Source organism: Eublepharis macularius, chromosome 14, assembly GCF_028583425.1.
Source record: "Eublepharis macularius isolate TG4126 chromosome 14, MPM_Emac_v1.0, whole genome shotgun sequence".
Classification (NCBI taxonomy): Eukaryota; Metazoa; Chordata; class Lepidosauria; order Squamata; family Eublepharidae; genus Eublepharis; species Eublepharis macularius.
The window spans coordinates 33,749,559-33,765,894 of record NC_072803.1 but is presented as its reverse complement, the minus strand read 5'-3'; the positions used below and the strand labels follow the sequence as shown (position 1 = coordinate 33,765,894).

Genomic DNA, 16,336 nt, shown 5'->3' with positions numbered 1-16,336 from the left:
CTTGCTGCCTTAAACAGATGTTTGCATTCATTCTTGTCCCCACTCCCTTTCTAGTCCAACTGCATTATTTAGTCTTACTAGGAATCTTTGCTGTTAGATTCAACACTTAGTTTTTGTAACCCACTTACTGATTGACTAAAGGATTTTTTTCGCACTTATAATCCAACTTGAGTCCCAATGAGAAAGACATAGTTGGGAAGGTCATAAAAAAGCAGTACTGGATAATTTTTTCAGGTGTGTTCAGTTTTGTAACTGTTATGAATACACACTGTTGCTGCTATCCCCTGCTCAGAATGCTGAACAGACACCCCCCCTTTAAAGTGGACACTTAAGAGGTCCAAGATGCCAGCTTCTACAAGATTCAACGAATACACAGCCCTGTCCAGTATGTATACAAGGGACACAACCTTTTATAAGAAACAAAACTAAGTTTACGATACTGTACTTTGGTTTAATTTGTAGATGATACCTTGAATTTCCACAAAATGTCATTTTCAATTGCATAACAAAGAAATTGCTGTATTCAAGTCACTGATAGCAAATGACAGTTTATTTAAGAAAAACATTACTATTCCATTCATTAGTTTCTGAAAAAATGATTGTAACGGGTGCAAAAGGCAAAACACTGTTACAGATTAGAAAAAAACAAGTATCTATACAATTAAAATATTGAACAGATATTTAGAGGGGAAGGTAAGAAACCAGCTAGGAGCAGTATTTGAAGAGTAATCAGCCCAAAGACCTTGATCTGGTATTGGCATCTCTTGCCTCACTCTTAAGCCAACTATTGTTTTGAAAGCTCTCCTGTTTGATAAGTCCTTTAGTACCTTGGCATGGGAAGGGATGGTGCTCCCATGCAGCAGAGTGTCACTGCTAGCTTCTACTAAGCTTATACACCAAAGCACCCACTTTGAATAAAGGGAGAGGGAATGAACAACCCCCACCCCCCAGGTAAAATATATCAAACCAACTTGATTCAGCAGAAGGTATTTACTCCAAAGACTAATGTTCCATACGTTTTCACAAGCATTTCTGGAGGAATGTTGAACGCAAGAGGAAGTACTACCCTGTACTGCAAAAAAGTACTTTTCAGCGGTTTGCAGGAGGAAACGAAGCACTATCAGAACACCATTTCTAGTTGAGTTACCAGCTCTAAAAATGTAACTTATAACAAAGATGAGAAAGCTGTTTATTACCTATTTCACACATTCAACACTGAGAAGGGGCGGAGAGCAGGGATAGTTACAGTTACTGGTACAGCATCGATTTTAATCATCACATCCTCACATCTAACAAAAGAAGCGATGGACGGTCTGCTCTCAAGGTCTGGAAAGACGAAGCAAGAGGCTCAAGTGTTCCAAAGATTACACCAGCTCTTAGGTAAGCATTAAGATAGCCCTTTTCATTAGTTTTTTCTTGCCAACCAATTCCTTTGTCTTGAGTCGCTTTGAACGATGGAGGTACACCATACTGAGGCTCAAGTGAGTGAAGCTGCATTTTCAGAAGCTCAGTTGCCTAGGCTGTTTGCTGCTGCTGCATTCTGAATAAAGTGGACAACAAGTCCAGCACCCACAAAGGAACCACACTGTTCTCAGGAGACTCCTTACAGAGTCCATGGAGGTCATTCACAGCTGTAAGCTTCAAAGGAGAAGTCTAATGACTTGGGCAGCACCACCGCATAAACGTTACCATGATGACACAAAATGGATGCTGGCCAGCCCAGCCAGCAGCTTCTGAAGGAGCAGGAGTTCAAGAAGTTAATCCATATGGTAGATGGCACCATAGATTTGGTGGTGGCAGAGAGGAATGATGCATTAAAAGAGGAAGTAGGGAACTTACTGGAACACACTGGACCCTAAAAAAACAAAAAAACAGGGCTAACAAGTAATTCAATGTGCGATGTGCATTTTTAAACCAACTCTTTCCCAGACTCTTAGAGAAGCAGAAGGCAACATATTCATTGATCAAATGTACTTCCAGTAGTGACCACAAGTGTCTACTCTGCAAGTTACTAGAAGTCAGTGGAAGCCCTGCTTTCAAAAAGTGACTCGTACTATCTCCAGTAACAATTCCAGTCAACCTCCTCTCTACTTGTCCTTGGAGAATGATTAGGGGAAGACAATAAAGGACATGGCCTTTTAGGACCATTCAAAAATGTATCCTTTACCATTTTAAAAAAACAAAAACCTAAAAAAATTACTTCTGGCTTCCGTACCCATCTATGCTATTATCTGAGCAAAGTTCCATCAATATCTCCTTTTATAAAAAGGTAGCTAATTTATCAATCAATCGATCACCTTTAATGGCATACAAGAATCTAAGACAGCAAACAAGTCAGTATAAAATTACATAAAATATCAGAAGACAATATATTTATACAAAGCTTGTATGAATCTTAAGCACACCCACTAAAAACTCCGCAACCACACTAGAGCTAATTTCTCTTAAATCTACTCAGTAAACTAGAAGAGCTCTCTCTCACACGGTTCCTGTAAGATATTGAACTCTGCCAGAGTCTGAAGTCCCTGCACATCTCTACCATTATCCACATGCATATACTTTGTGCTTATGAAGCACAATTTTGTTATAATATCATAACTTTGTTATAGCATAACTTTATTATAATTCTTGCTAGCCTTTAAGTTAATGGATGGATTGTAGAGTTGCCTCTCTCCAAGAACACACATGTTAGCCATCCTGCCTTAGATTATATTACACAATTAGTTAAGAGAGCCACCCAACAAATACCCAGGGCTTGTATCCATACTGTTGTCAAAAATATCAATTCTACATCAATTTAATGAGCAACAATTCCCCAAACTCTCCATTTGGATGTCCACCACCAATTTATTGCATGTGACTCATTGCAGAAAACATGCCAGGCAAGAAAGCCCTGAAACAGCAAGTTACAAGACACTGAGAACTCCAAAGAGCTTGGAAAGCCTATTTCCCCATGCTTTGGCACTCATACTTTATTATTCAACATGCATTCCGAAAGCTTCCAGACCTCAGGTGGAAGAAACAGGAGGGGGACTGGGAGCAGGCTTTGGAAGCCAGAGAGGTTACAAGGTTTCTCTTCCCTTGCCATTATCTTTTTGAAGATCTTTGGAACACAACACTGAAGAAAGAGATGTGCAATTAATTAAGCCCTCCAGAAGTTTAGTATCATTCCACCTCCCTCCAGTTCAGGCATTTCACGGTTGCTTGCATATCAACAGTGTAGGCACTTCATGTGTGTAATTGCTCAAAATTCCCAGAAAACATTCTGGTTAGCACTAGCAGCTGATAAATGAATCATATTTAATGGATTGTGCCAAACAGATGTGGCTACAAGAGGGAAAAATGCCTTTCAATTATGGAAAACAAAAGTCCATAACATGCCATCTTCCTCTTGAGTGTTAATAGATTAGCTGGACATCAGCAAATCAGATTTCTTAAAAAAAAATATTAGCTAAACCAAATAAGCCATATGGAATTCTCCAGAAAGACACGTATGGAGCCAAGGACAGTAATAAGGAAACATTCTCATCCAAAAAAGAGCATTTTAGACACAAATTGCTTGTAGAACCTCCACTACATTTGAGCAGAACTAGCCACTGACATGTTATTTAATGAAAACAATGGAGCAGCAAAATTATCCTTTAATGCAGGGAAAGGAGAGGAGATCTAGTGTCGCCCCACTTTTGAATACATCTTTCATGAAGTTCTCAAGCCAGAAATAGTAACTCTGAGCAACCTGTTAGGCTGACTATTTAGTCCCAGTGAAGGGGCTAAACTATGTAGGTGGCCAACGTTTTGTGGGGGGGGGGGGAGGGGGGTCATGCACCATTGCCACCAGCTTAATTTCTAAGTCCTCTGATCTGTGCAAAGAACCAGGGGAAGTAGTGGTGTCTTGCTTCAACACGGTATCACAAAGGATTTCTTACAGCTCTCACTTTTAGTTCCTAACAGAATCTTTTGAATATGGGCAAAGGAGAGCCAATTTGGTGTAGTGGTTAAGAGCACGGGACTCTAATCTGGAGAGCCGGGTTTGATTCCCCTCTCCTCCACTTGAAGCCAGCTAGGTGACCCTGGGCTAGCCACAGTTCTTTGGAGCTCTCTCAGCCCCACCCACCTCACAGGGTGTTTGTTGTTGTGGGGATAATAATGACATACTTTGTCAACTGCTCTGAGTGGGCATTAAGTTGTCCTGAAGGGTGGTATATAAATCGAATGTTGTTGTTATAATATATTGGGAATAATTTTAACATAGAAAAGATACTGAATGGATAGAAGCTCTCTCAGTACTTTAAATTAAGGATACTATCTGACCCACCCCAAACCCTACACAATCCTGCTTCTTCATAAGCTGTTAAAACAGAACTTAAGTTTAATAAAATTAAAAATTGGATTTTAATATAACATTTGAGACAATGTGAAATACATCATAATACTGTATATAATGTGTCCAACTATAAATATTTACCTTGGAGAACACTAGCTTATCTTCCACTGCTCACACCTCTGTCTTCATAAATGGTAATTTCAATCTGTATTGCAGGGTTGTTAAAGAAACAGGTTGCAATGGAATCAGCAGTTTAAACAAAATAGCAAGATAACAGAGCACAGGGTCTTATACCACACATCTAGTTAAGGAATAATCCTGGTTTCTAAGAGATAGGTCACATGTTATGCTCTTGGATTCCTGAAGGGACCAACATTGCTCCAACCTGCTGTTCCATACAGAGAAGATTGGGAAGTATTTAAGAACTAGCATGCCTTTTACTGCATTCCCAGGAAAGAAAGAGTTCCTTTTTTGCACTGACTCTCAATAGGAGCCAATTCATGCCACAGGGAAGGGATTGTTCATCAGGCTCTTCCATTCCTTGTGCAGCTAATTAGAAAGTAAGAGGAACCTTTCTCCATCCTTTCTAGAATTCTAAACAGACAAAGCAAAGGAGGCTTACCTGTGGAGGCTCATCATAAGAAGGAAATTTGTGAAACCAACTCTACACAGAGCCATGAAAAACACCCCTGTTGTTTTAGGATCTGTAACAAAATTTAACATGCCTTTTTGTTTGTGTGTCTCTACTTTGTTCTTTAGCTGATAGAAATAACAGTCAGCTTAACTTGAAAACTTTTTGCAGCCGCTGAGCTAGGCAGCTTTTGCAATGAAGAAGATATTCCACTGAATTGCATTGGCAAATAGTGCTGTCCACTATATGGAAAACATCTTCCTGTATCCAGCTAGTCAAAGGATCTCAAAGACATTCCACACCTATTAAAAATCAAGTTTTTATTTCTATAGGAAAATTCACTGAGTGCCTGTGCTGCTCCTTGAAAACTAGTAAGTTCTTTACACAAAAGTCTGAATTTAGATATTACTATTCTCAGTGTTCTGCTTTGGAAGAACTCCATCATTTGTTTTAGTAATGTGGTCTCTTGAAGACAGAGAGATGACACATATTTCTAAGGACAGTATATAAAGATCAACACCAAAGGAAAAAAAAGATACAACTCTTAGTCCTCTTTCAATTGGATCAGTCAGAAGGAGTCCTTGTGGGGCGTAGATCTTTTCATTTTGTTCCTGAATGTACTTGGCAATTTTCTTCAGAACCTGGAAAAAAGATAAGAGGTCTATAAAATTTGCATCAGTTCCATCATCAATCTATCTAATTTTCAATATGGCCACATCTGTGGATATGTAAATCCAGAGACTGGAGCCATGGACAGACAAGAAAAGCCCCAGGGTTGCAGAAAAATCTGAAATTGGAAAAAAATACATGGTGTGTGTGTGTAACTCCTCCCAAAATAGAAAGCCTGGCTACTTGCTACTGTTCAACAGCTTCCACCCTGTGGAAGCCAATGTGTTTTAGGGGTTAGAGTTTCAGGCTAGGATCTGGAAAACACACCCCCGGCCATGGGAGCTCACTGGATGATGTCAGGCCAGTTACTCATACTCAACCTAACCTACCTCACAGGATTGTTGTGAGAAGAGAATGCAATAAGATGCTTTTGGTTCCCATTGTGGAGAGAAATGGGATATAAATGAAGTAAAGAAATCATAAATGTGGCTAACGATTGAGGGGATGGACAGATATGACATGACATGACCAGTTCTTGAGGAACCCGTGCTGGCTCTTAGTAATCACATCTGTCTTTGTTAAATGCTCAAGGACTGACTGATTCGTTCCAAAACCTTTCTGGGTATGGGCGTTAACCTAATGGGTGGCTAGTTATCTGGATCCTCCTTTCCCCACTTCTTTCCTTTCTTGAAGATGGGAACAACATCTGCCCACCTCCAGTCTTCTCGCAACTCACCTGATCTCCAAGAATTCTCAAAGAGGATAGGCAGAGGCTCCGCAATTACATCAGCAAGTTCCTTTAGCACTCTAGGATGCAATACATCTGGCCCTGACCACTTGATTTCATTTAAAGAAACTATGTCTATCCTAGGCTGTAATTCCCTTATTTTGTGATGTGTTTTCTTTTTACCCGGTTGAGCACAGTTCCCCTTGCAAGAGAAGGCTGAGGCAAAATAGTAATTGAGCAGTTCTGCCCTCTCTTTATCACTTGTTAAAATCTCACTTTCTTCTCCCTGCAGTGGGTCTATCACTTCCCTGTTCTTTTTCTTGCTCTGAACATAATCAAAGAACCCTTTTGTGTTGTGTTTAGCATCTCTCACTAGCCTAAGTTCATACTGAGTTTTAGCCTTTCTAGCACTCTCTCTATATGCGCTGGCAAGTTGTTTATATTCATCCTTGGTTATACAGCCCTCATCTCATCTCTTAAATGGGTCTTTTTGTCATGTCTGCATGCCATTCATGTATTCTCTGCTTTATGTATTGATCTGATCAATGTATTGATAACCTGTGTGCCTGTGCGCTTTCATGTCATGCTCATATAATGTAACCATTGTAATCATGCCATCCTTGGCCTGCCTAAAACTGAAAGTAATAATACTGAGAGAAAGTAGCCAGCCTGTTATATCTGAAGTATGCTTGTTGACCTTGCAGCTGTTTTATTCCTTGTAATCTTTTGCCTTTTTCTGTCTAGACAAAGCCATTGTGTTCTCATGAGATTTTTTAGGATTTTTGCACCTAGTTGCTAACTGCTCAAGGGGAGGGGGGAATCATGCTCCTTAAATCAGAGTGCATATGCTTGTATATCCATTCCTGCCAATTTACCCACCTATGGATGTACCCATGAACTTAATTGATCTCTAAATAAAACCTTTTCACCCAATGCACTGGAGTGCTCGCTGGGAGGGGTTTGGGGGGGTCTATCTGCCATGGACGGCCATCCCTAGAACTGACACTTTTTAAATGTTCAGATCTTTAGAAAACTGTTTATGGAGCTCCCTGGCTTCTTTAGGTTCCTCCTATTTTTCCTTCTCATTAGAATTGTTTGATTGTTCCTTCAATATCTCTCTTTTAAGAAACTTCAATCCATCTTGAACTCCCTTCTCTTTGAGTATTTCTGACCATGGGATTCTACCCAACATAACTCTGAACATGTTTAAATTAGTGTCTCTAAAATCTAACCTATATGTCTGACTACGTTCAGCTTTTCCCGTACCCAAGATATTAAACGCCAAAATTACATGCTCGTTTCTACCCAGGAGGCCCACTACTTTCACCTCATCAGCCAGTTCTTCCCTGTTGGTGAGAATGAAGTCCAAGATAGCAGACCCCCTTGTCTCCTTCTCCACTTTCTGGAAGATGAAGTTGCCAGCAAAACAAATCAGGAATTTTAGACCTTACCTTTTATTTTTTTGCAGAGCTTGACTTCCAACAGATATCAGGGCAATTGAAATCTCCTATGACCACTATGTCCTGTCTAACTGAAAATCTTGTAACCTGGTCTAAGAGTGCATCATCTAAGTCCTCTCCCTGGCCTGGTAGTCGATAGCAGACCTCCACCATAATATCACTATTATTTCTTTCTCCTTTTATTTTTACTCAGAGGCATTCAACAGATCTTCCATGTGTATTTCCTCACAAATATATATATCCATGATATAATGCTACTCCTCCTTGCTTCCTTATTGAGCTATTCCTTTAAACAAGTTGTATCTCTCAATCCTAATATTCCACTTGTGATTCTCATTCCCCACTCCTCCACTTGAAGCCAGCTGGGTGACCTTGGGCTAGTCATGGCTCTCTGGAGCTCTCTCAGCCCCACTCACCTCACAGGGTGTTTTGTTGTGGGGATAATAATGACCCCCACAACCCGGCTCTCCAGATTAGAGTCCCGCACTCTAAACCACTACACCAAACTGGCTTTCATTAGTGCTCTTATCACCAGCAATTGGTATTATACTAGTTTGGGTTTTTTTTTCCTCCTTCCCCCACAGAATTAAATTTAATGCCCTCCGTGTAAGATTTGTGAGGCTCCTGCCAAACACATTTTTTCATACCCTCATGAGCTGCAAACCGTCTCCTGACAGAAGTGCTTCAACCCAAAATCATGGTCTAGGAAACCAAATCTTTCCTGACAACACCATCTGTTTAGTCAGTTATTTGTTTCCTGTATTTTGCTCTCTCTTCTTAAGCCATGGCCCTCAACAGGAAGAAATGATAAAATCACAACCTGTGCTCCCAGGTTCTTAGCCTCCTTCAGCTTTTTACCCAGATCCTCATAGTCCCTTTTAATACATTCTGGACTGTATCAGGCAATATCATTTGTTCCCATGAGGATAATTGAGTGTTTTTAAAAATTAGGGCCATTCTGTCAATGAGCACTCCATTGGCAACCTGAAGTTACACAGACCAGGAAGGTTGGCCACCTCAAGAGCTAGGCCTAATTCTTACTGACAGTTAAGACTAGCACTCTTGTCTATTGTCAGGAAGCTAGAATGCCAGCGTTCAGTACACCCTGTGACACAAAAACTTAAGTCTTTCAGGTGCCACTGGACTCTCTGCTACAAAAGACTAACAAGGCCATGCTAGGAATTTCTCCTTACCAACAGCCACAACACATGCAATTCCTTCTTTTAGAGCCCATAGGAAGCCAACATACCTTTTCATAATGTGTCTCCATGCACAAGAATATAGTGTAGGCAGTTAAACATGCCAGGCAACCTTCAAGATATGATTGGCTCCCAAGCTTCTCTGCTTCTGCATAAAGATTGTTTAGTGTTCGCACAGTTTCTTCAAATTGCTGCCTGTCAACCTGGAAAAAGCCATCAAATTTAGAAGTGAACACATACAGCACGGCTCATCTGTCATGTACATCTCGTTTTCTGCACAGTGGCAGTTTCTTAACCTCCACAACAAACGGCTAGTGTGATAAAAGATAAATGTCTAGATCTGAATGTTTCAGTGCAGACCATAGTTTATATAGGATCTTAAAATACAAGTCTGATAGAATACAATTGGGCTTAGTAGAATGTTTTAAGATGCATTATAAAGTTACTATTTATGCAAGCCAATTAATAAAATTAAGCTATCAACTCTCAACATTAGATCAATATTCTGATTATTTTGCTCTGCCCCTGAAGTCAATGTTGCATATTTCAGAAGATAAGTTATTTCATTCATGTTTTCCAAGCACTAGGTGGTCAGTAGCTTAAATAGCACTGGAGAATAAAGGCTGAAGGCAGCTCCAAGAAGCATGGGATTAAAATGGGAGACAACCTGGGCCGACGAAAGGGAGGCTGGTGACCTCACTAAGCAACAATAAGGGCTTCATTATACTCACAACAATTATGGATGACAACACTGTTGCTTCAGAAGCTCCTTCCCTTTGTTTAAATTCTGAATTGATAGCACTGTGGTGCTTGGAACTGGAAACCTGGACTCAGGCTGCATTATGTTTATTCACATGATATAAAATGCCCTTGAACTCAAAAGAACTTACTTCTCAGTAAATATGCATAGGATCAAGATATTAAGCCACTCCTGGACAAACCAACCTCCTAGGCTTTTTGTGAAGTTAAAGAGCTATTTTAGACTTCTTGGAGAAAGAATAGTAGGTATGTCACCAAAGAAGCTCCCAGTTCAAATCTCATCTCAGCCACTAATTCATTAGGTGCCCTGGGAAAGTCACTGCTCTCAGCCAAAGCAGCACAGAAAGGGGCATTTAAACCTGCGGAGATCCCCAACAAGCAGCTGATCATTTAAACTGCGGGGCTTGGCTGCCCGGCCAGGAGTTCCTGGCCGGCCAGCCAAGTCCTGCTGTTTAAATGGCCATTTCCCCGCAGCTCGGAGCGGCCATTTAAACAGCCCTGCTGTTTAAATGATCAGCTGCTTGTTGGAGATCTCCCCGACAAGCTGCTGATCCCCAGGTTTAAATTCCCTTTTCCCTGCCGCTGCAAAGCAGCACAGAAATGGGCATTTTTTTTTAAAATTTGAAAAGTATAATTTATAATTGAATCAATCAAAAATTAGAAATAATAATAATAATAATAATATATGATTTATAACGTTACTTTACACTTAGCTTACCAATCCCTTAAACCACACTAAATAAAGCCAACAACCCTCCTCTACTGTACAAACCTGCCCCCTTAATTTTTTTTAAATAAGGACAAACACAGAAGAAATCACGTTTACTAATACATTAATGAGCAATCCTATCGATTACAATATTAATAATAAATATTACTACTGCCAAAATATTGATAATTAATTATTAATAGGAAATGGGCATTTAAACCCCACGAACTGGTTCGCGAACTCGTCCCAGTTGGTGGAAGTTCGTGGTTCATGAAAACGAACGAACCACAAACCACATGGTTTGGGTTTTTTGCGGTTCGTGTCCACCTCTACTAGTGTGAACTGCAGATGTCCCCAATATACCCAAAGCTCCCCACTGGAATAATGACAGATGATCTGAAAAGCTTCACATCTGGAGACATCCTGCTTACTGAGGGCTCACTAGAGCCCTGAGAGTATATTCCAGAAACTTTGTTAAAACTTTTTGCTTGGACATTTACATAACCTTCTTTCACAATCAGATTTAAATGTGGAATCTGAATCAACATGCCAACACTTCTGAATACAATATTAAGCCAAGAGTCTCCTCGTGCCCCAAAGCAAGATTCTGGAAGGCAGGTGAAGTGACAGTTGCCTTAGTCAGACTTTGTAATGAAGAGACTCCCACACAAACGTGACACTAGAACAACTCACCCACTTATAATTATCTGCTCTCGAATGTTCAGCAGGATCTACTAGTTCAAGTGAACTTGTAAACAGGAACCAACATCAATTAGAGATGGCAGAAAGACATTCAAAGCCCTTGCTTTCATTTGTGAAGAATTTCTGTACTAATAGCTCATGTATAAGGAGTCAGCAAACTAAGAAGCCGCTAATATGAGTCATACATATTAGCATGCCCTCAGATTTCTTTGGAGGAAGGCAACTCAAGGCCCAGAGGGCAGTACAGCATACAGAGATTTCCCATCTGGTATCTAGCATACTTCCCAAGACTCTTCCCTTTATGCACCTCCCGCAAGCCAAGGGCTCTACATAACCTCCACTGCTGCTCACTAAGGAGGAGTGGGGTTAAAAAGCCCTTTGTTTCTTGGACCAAAATAAGCCAATATTGCTGGCCCTTCAGTTCTTGTCCAATTCAAAGTCTGACCATTATTAAAAATTAGTTGCTAAGCTGACCTGGAGAAAACATATTTCCATACTATGCTGCGATGACTACCTTGGCCTTGTAAAGGACCACAGCAGAATCTACTTCCTTAGAGTTGATTAGAAAAAAATTAAAGATCTGTTAACAAGAGTTTAGCAAATCAATTTAAAGAGATTACTAAAAGCACCTTCATTCTGGTTTTGCAGTAAGACAGATTCAAAAAGGAAGGAAAAAGCTCTTCTTTAAGTTGCAAGATACACAAACTGCTCCTAGGTATTATCACTGCTGCTATTTCTTCACTTTACTATTTGGCATATTTCATAACTTTATATGGGAACCATGTTCTAAACTATGCATATTATGTTGTTAAACTAGTAAAGTAAGGTTATGATTGATAAGTGTCACATATATTTTAATTTCCCCCAGATCTCTCCCCACCCTCAAATGCCCCCCCCCCCCCCCAAATCAAGTTTTCCTCATGACTTAAACGTTTTTGGAAATTTTACATCTCTAACAGAAGACAGCCACAATGACTTGAAAAACAAATACTAGGCCAGTAATACCGGAGAAAATATATTAAAAACATATTGGCATGAATTTTAACAGAGCATTGCTAATGTTAGCTGCCTCTAACTCTTGTTAAAAGAAAACCTAAAGTAGTTTCAACACAAGAGGAAGACTATTAGCTTTGGAATAGGATGACATTTTATAAGCCCCTCCTGCCCACCCACGATAGCTGGTGAAGGGAAAAGAGAGCCAAGAAACTGATTTAGTATACAGACCTTCAACTGCACCAAGTTTTTGCTTGTGAGCTTCATGGATTGGGGTGTGTGTGTTTCTAATCTTTAATTAAAGCTTTAATTCAAGTTGATAAACTGAAGTGGATCTGCAAGTTCTAATCACACTGGAACTGGTTAGTTTTATTATTTACTTCATTTATATCCCACCTTTCTCCCCAGTGGGGACCCAAAGTGGCTTACATAATTCTCCTCTCTGCTATTTTATCCTCACAACAAGTATTCCTGCCTCATTACAGGCTCTGTGATTATGATCACCTGACTCTGCACAGATTCAAAGCCTGTTAAGTTGCTAAACTTTCAGAGCAGTCCTAAGCAGAGTTACTCCAGACTAAGCCCATTGAAATCAATGGGCATAGACTGGAGTAACTCTGCTTAGGGCTGCACTGAAAGTATCTAGTTTAGTTAGTGTTGTGTTTCAACTGGTGTGATATGGACAGAGTGACCACTAAAGATTTTGGGGGTTACTATACATGTTCTCTTGGACTTGCTGTAGATGTTGTCTTAACATTGCCAGAATTAGGAACAGCATAACATATGCTTTGTTAAAAAATAGACAAAATTTTTAGGCTACAGGATTTGACTGGCTTTATTACAATTCATGGTTCATCAACAGACCAGCTAAAACACCACCAGATATTTAGTCAGAGCAGTTTTCAACAGACACTCTGCACTCATAAGAATGCAACTACTTTGCTGCACTTCCCAGAAAGGCAGAAAGACATTTTACTGCATGTAAACTGTTACACAAACTCACAACGTCCAAGAAAGTCCTTTAGCACATAGAAAGGATATCTAATCAACACAGCAGGCTTTCCGCTATTATTTGAAGCTGCTCAATTCTTAACTCATTATGTCAGACTACAGAGAAAGATTGTTAGAGCCACCAATAACTTACCCGGTTCTCCAATTCTGGAGGGAACTTGGTCTGGAACTGGCACCTGGTGCCACTGCTGTAGTCTCGCTGGACAAAAACCTTGCTAGCAACAGGCGGCTGCTGTGGCCTCATTTCGTAGCTTGAACTGGCCACTCTGGAGATAGGGAAAGAGAACACACTCAGGCCCAGGGGTCTTTATACAGATAGTTGCAGGTAGGTAGCCATGTTGGTCTGCAGTAGAATAGCAGGATTTGAGACCAGTGGCATCTTAGAGACCAACAAATTTTTCAAGGTATCAACTTTTGAGAGCCACAGCTCCCTTAAAGCTTTGACTCTCAAACACTGATAACTTGCAAATGTTGTGGGTCTATAAGGCACAGACTCATTAAGCGAAGATGCCTACTCTCGCCCCAAAGCATACAGGCCTTTCAACCATTAATGGGCCCCATCAACTCAGCATCCAATTACTTTCTACCACATCCTTCCTAAACTCCATGTTATATGCCAAGCTGCATCGGAATCATACACCATCCATTTTGGACTGCCCTCCAGGAAGGCCCTTTGGTGACAATCCCACACCCTAAGTTTTACACCACATACGGTTTTTCTGTAGGAACATATATATGTTTGACCAATTTTTCTGAGCAACAAATGACCCTGATACATTTCAGTTAGCTTATGTACCCAGTACACACCCCAAAATTTTAAGGTTACTATTTTGACCTGTGTTGATAATACAGTTATAGATAAAACAACAAAGAGGTTAGTGATGCATAAAAGACTTAAGGCATGTACTCTGTATAACTCATTTCAACACACTCTTAAGTGGAAGTTTTAAGCTTTGCTCTCTGCCCACCATCCAACAAAGAATTTCTTCTCAACAAAAAGAAACTGGTACCAGTTGAAACTCTTCCCTTCTCCCTCAACACACACACCTTCCTTTCAAACCATATAGGAGATACATCCCCCAGGTCACTTTGCTCCCCACCTTTTTCTGCAAGTGGAAATATTCCTATTAAAATAAAAACTCTCTTTTGTATCAAGCCTGTGAGCTGGCATTACAGGCAAGGCTTTTCAATCTGTGTCACAATTTTGTTCATATTTATTTTTTCTACATTAGCCTACAGCCTGGTGGACCATGAGAAATCACTGGGGGTGAGAACAAATTGGAAAGCTCCCCCTCCAGGTTTCTCTATGCTTTCAGGGGCTGGTGCAGGCTACTTTCCCTTCCCTTTTCCTTACAGAGACACTCAGCAGCTCTCAATAACTCCATGTCTCCCAGAATGTATTCAGTCCTCAGGCTATTTTTGAGATGTTCTCGCTGCTGATTAATCTACAAAGCTACATTTTTCTGCATACTTGGAGAATCCCCTCAAGTATGCGCAGACCCTTCATTTATGCACAAGTGGTTTCACTGAGTACTTTTATCACCCACACAGAGATCAGCTAACTCATAATACAATACAATGATTTAATCTGGAATAAATAAGAGAACAATTAGTTTTGCATGTAGAAACTTTTTAACGTAAATTTACGCTGTCCTTTTAAAATGCCCCCCTCCGGCACTTCAAACCAAGTTGCTTCACTCCAAATACTTTCCCACTGCTACTCCCTCCCCTACAGCACATCATTTTAAAACTGCCTCTGTCCCCTCCAAAGACTCTATTAGAAGCTGGGGTGACATAGCAGCTGAGAAACTAACGATTCATAAAGTCTACCCTGCAAATCTCCAGCTATCTCAGTAGATGACCACAAGCAAGCTGCTTTCAACCTCCCCTCACTCTCCTGTTTGGAAAATAGGGCTAAGAATATTGGCCTACTATACCAGGTTACTGGATGAAAGGACGACAGGAGGATTCTGTGAAATGTTTTATTAAAAACAAGATTCGGGTCCCTTAGCACCTTAAAGAACAACTAGATTCCCAGGGTATGAGCTTTCCCTTCGTCAAATACCACCCACCCACGCACAGACATACCCCAGATACTTCGTATCTGAGGAAAGGAACTCTACCTCTCGAAAGCTCATACCCTGGAAATCTAGTTGGCGTCACTGGACCCGAATTTTGCTCTTCTACTACTGACCAACACGGCCACCCACCTAAAACTATCTTATTACAAACACTCCACTCAAATGAAGTATTGTGAAGGCTAAACGGGATTATTCGATACACCCCACCTCAGACTATCAGCCCATTTCAAGCTGCCCTCCCAATGTCCACAATTCAAGCTACATCCCACCCCTTACTCAAATTACCACCCCTCCCCCACAACCGCCGACTCCCTTCATCACCCTCCTGACAACCGTCGGTCGCCCGCCTGCCCCGCGGCGGGGGGGGAAGCAGCCCTGGGGCCTGAGGCTCCCCGCCCACATCCCTCCAGCCACCCTTCCGCCCTCCTTACGGGCAGAGCCGGAGCCCCTCCGCTGCTGCGGCCGCCTCCTCCTCCACTTCCAGCTTCTGTCGCGCCAGCTCTGCGTCTTCACTTACGACTGCTGTAAAACCAATTGAAGAAACGAACCCCCTCCTTTCTCTCCTGCCTTTCACCTATATGCAGGAAACCTGCTAAAGCGCCGACGCATGCGCCCTTTCTCCCCCAAGAGCCGCGGTAAAACAGACGAAGTGCGCGTGCGCAAAGAAAACGAGGCCTTTGGCGCGTGCGTCATGCTTTTCTTGCTTACGCTTTTGCCCTCCCTGCCTTCCTTTTCTGGTTGCAGTTGCGCAGAGCTACTGGGGGGGTTTCTATAATTCAGTGGTTGAAGACCTGTAGCGCCTCTCTTTTTGTGGGAGCTCTGCTAGGAGGATGTTGATGATGAATTTGCGCGTTGTTAACGTTCCGTCTCTTCCAATGGCATACTTTGTTTGTAATTGAAAACTATAGGTAGATTCCACTGTTGCATCAGAAAAGGTGTATTTTTTTGAATGGACAAGAGTAGAACCTGCATGCCTTTCCGCGATTTGCTTGTTCCAGGTTCTGGAGGGCCTGGGCAGAGTTCTTACGTGTTATCCCATACGTGTTACCCAAGTACCCTCACTTCTTTTATGCCCTTTGCTCACTTGCAAGCTCTCCCACCACTTGTAGTCACAGGTGCCCACACTGCCTG

The 16,336-nt window shown here is 41.2% G+C and overlaps 1 protein-coding gene across 1 annotated transcript; it reads right to left on the bottom strand.

Annotated features, from left to right (window-relative positions):
• Positions 1-430: 430 nt before the first annotated feature.
• Positions 431-15,783, bottom strand: GOLGA7 (golgin A7). The gene is made up of 6 exons (XM_054998522.1): positions 15,637-15,783; positions 13,258-13,390; positions 9,001-9,153; positions 5,495-5,596; positions 4,466-4,529; positions 431-1,855 (listed from the first exon to the last, which is right to left on the bottom strand). The coding sequence occupies exons 2-5, from the start codon at positions 13,366-13,368 to the stop codon at positions 4,482-4,484; spliced, it is 414 nt and encodes a 137-aa protein (XP_054854497.1). The 5' UTR covers positions 13,369-13,390; positions 15,637-15,783; the 3' UTR covers positions 431-1,855; positions 4,466-4,481.
• Between the last annotated feature and the right edge of the window lie 553 nt (positions 15,784-16,336).

What these genes read in the sequence shown, in the direction of transcription:
- GOLGA7 (XM_054998522.1), bottom strand. Translation starts at nt 13,368, where the DNA reads ATGAGGCCACAGCAGCCGCCTGTTGCTAGCAAGGTTTTTGTCCAGCGA. An exon ending in TGGAGACACATTATGAAAAG is followed by an intron (nt 5,597 to 9,000) that starts GTATGTTGGCTT and finishes TCTTTTTTCCAG; the next exon opens with GTTCTGAAGAAAATTGCCAA. An exon ending in TTGAAAGAGGACTAAGAGTT is followed by an intron (nt 4,530 to 5,494) that starts GTATCTTTTTTT and finishes CCTGCAATACAG; the next exon opens with ATTGAAATTACCATTTATGA.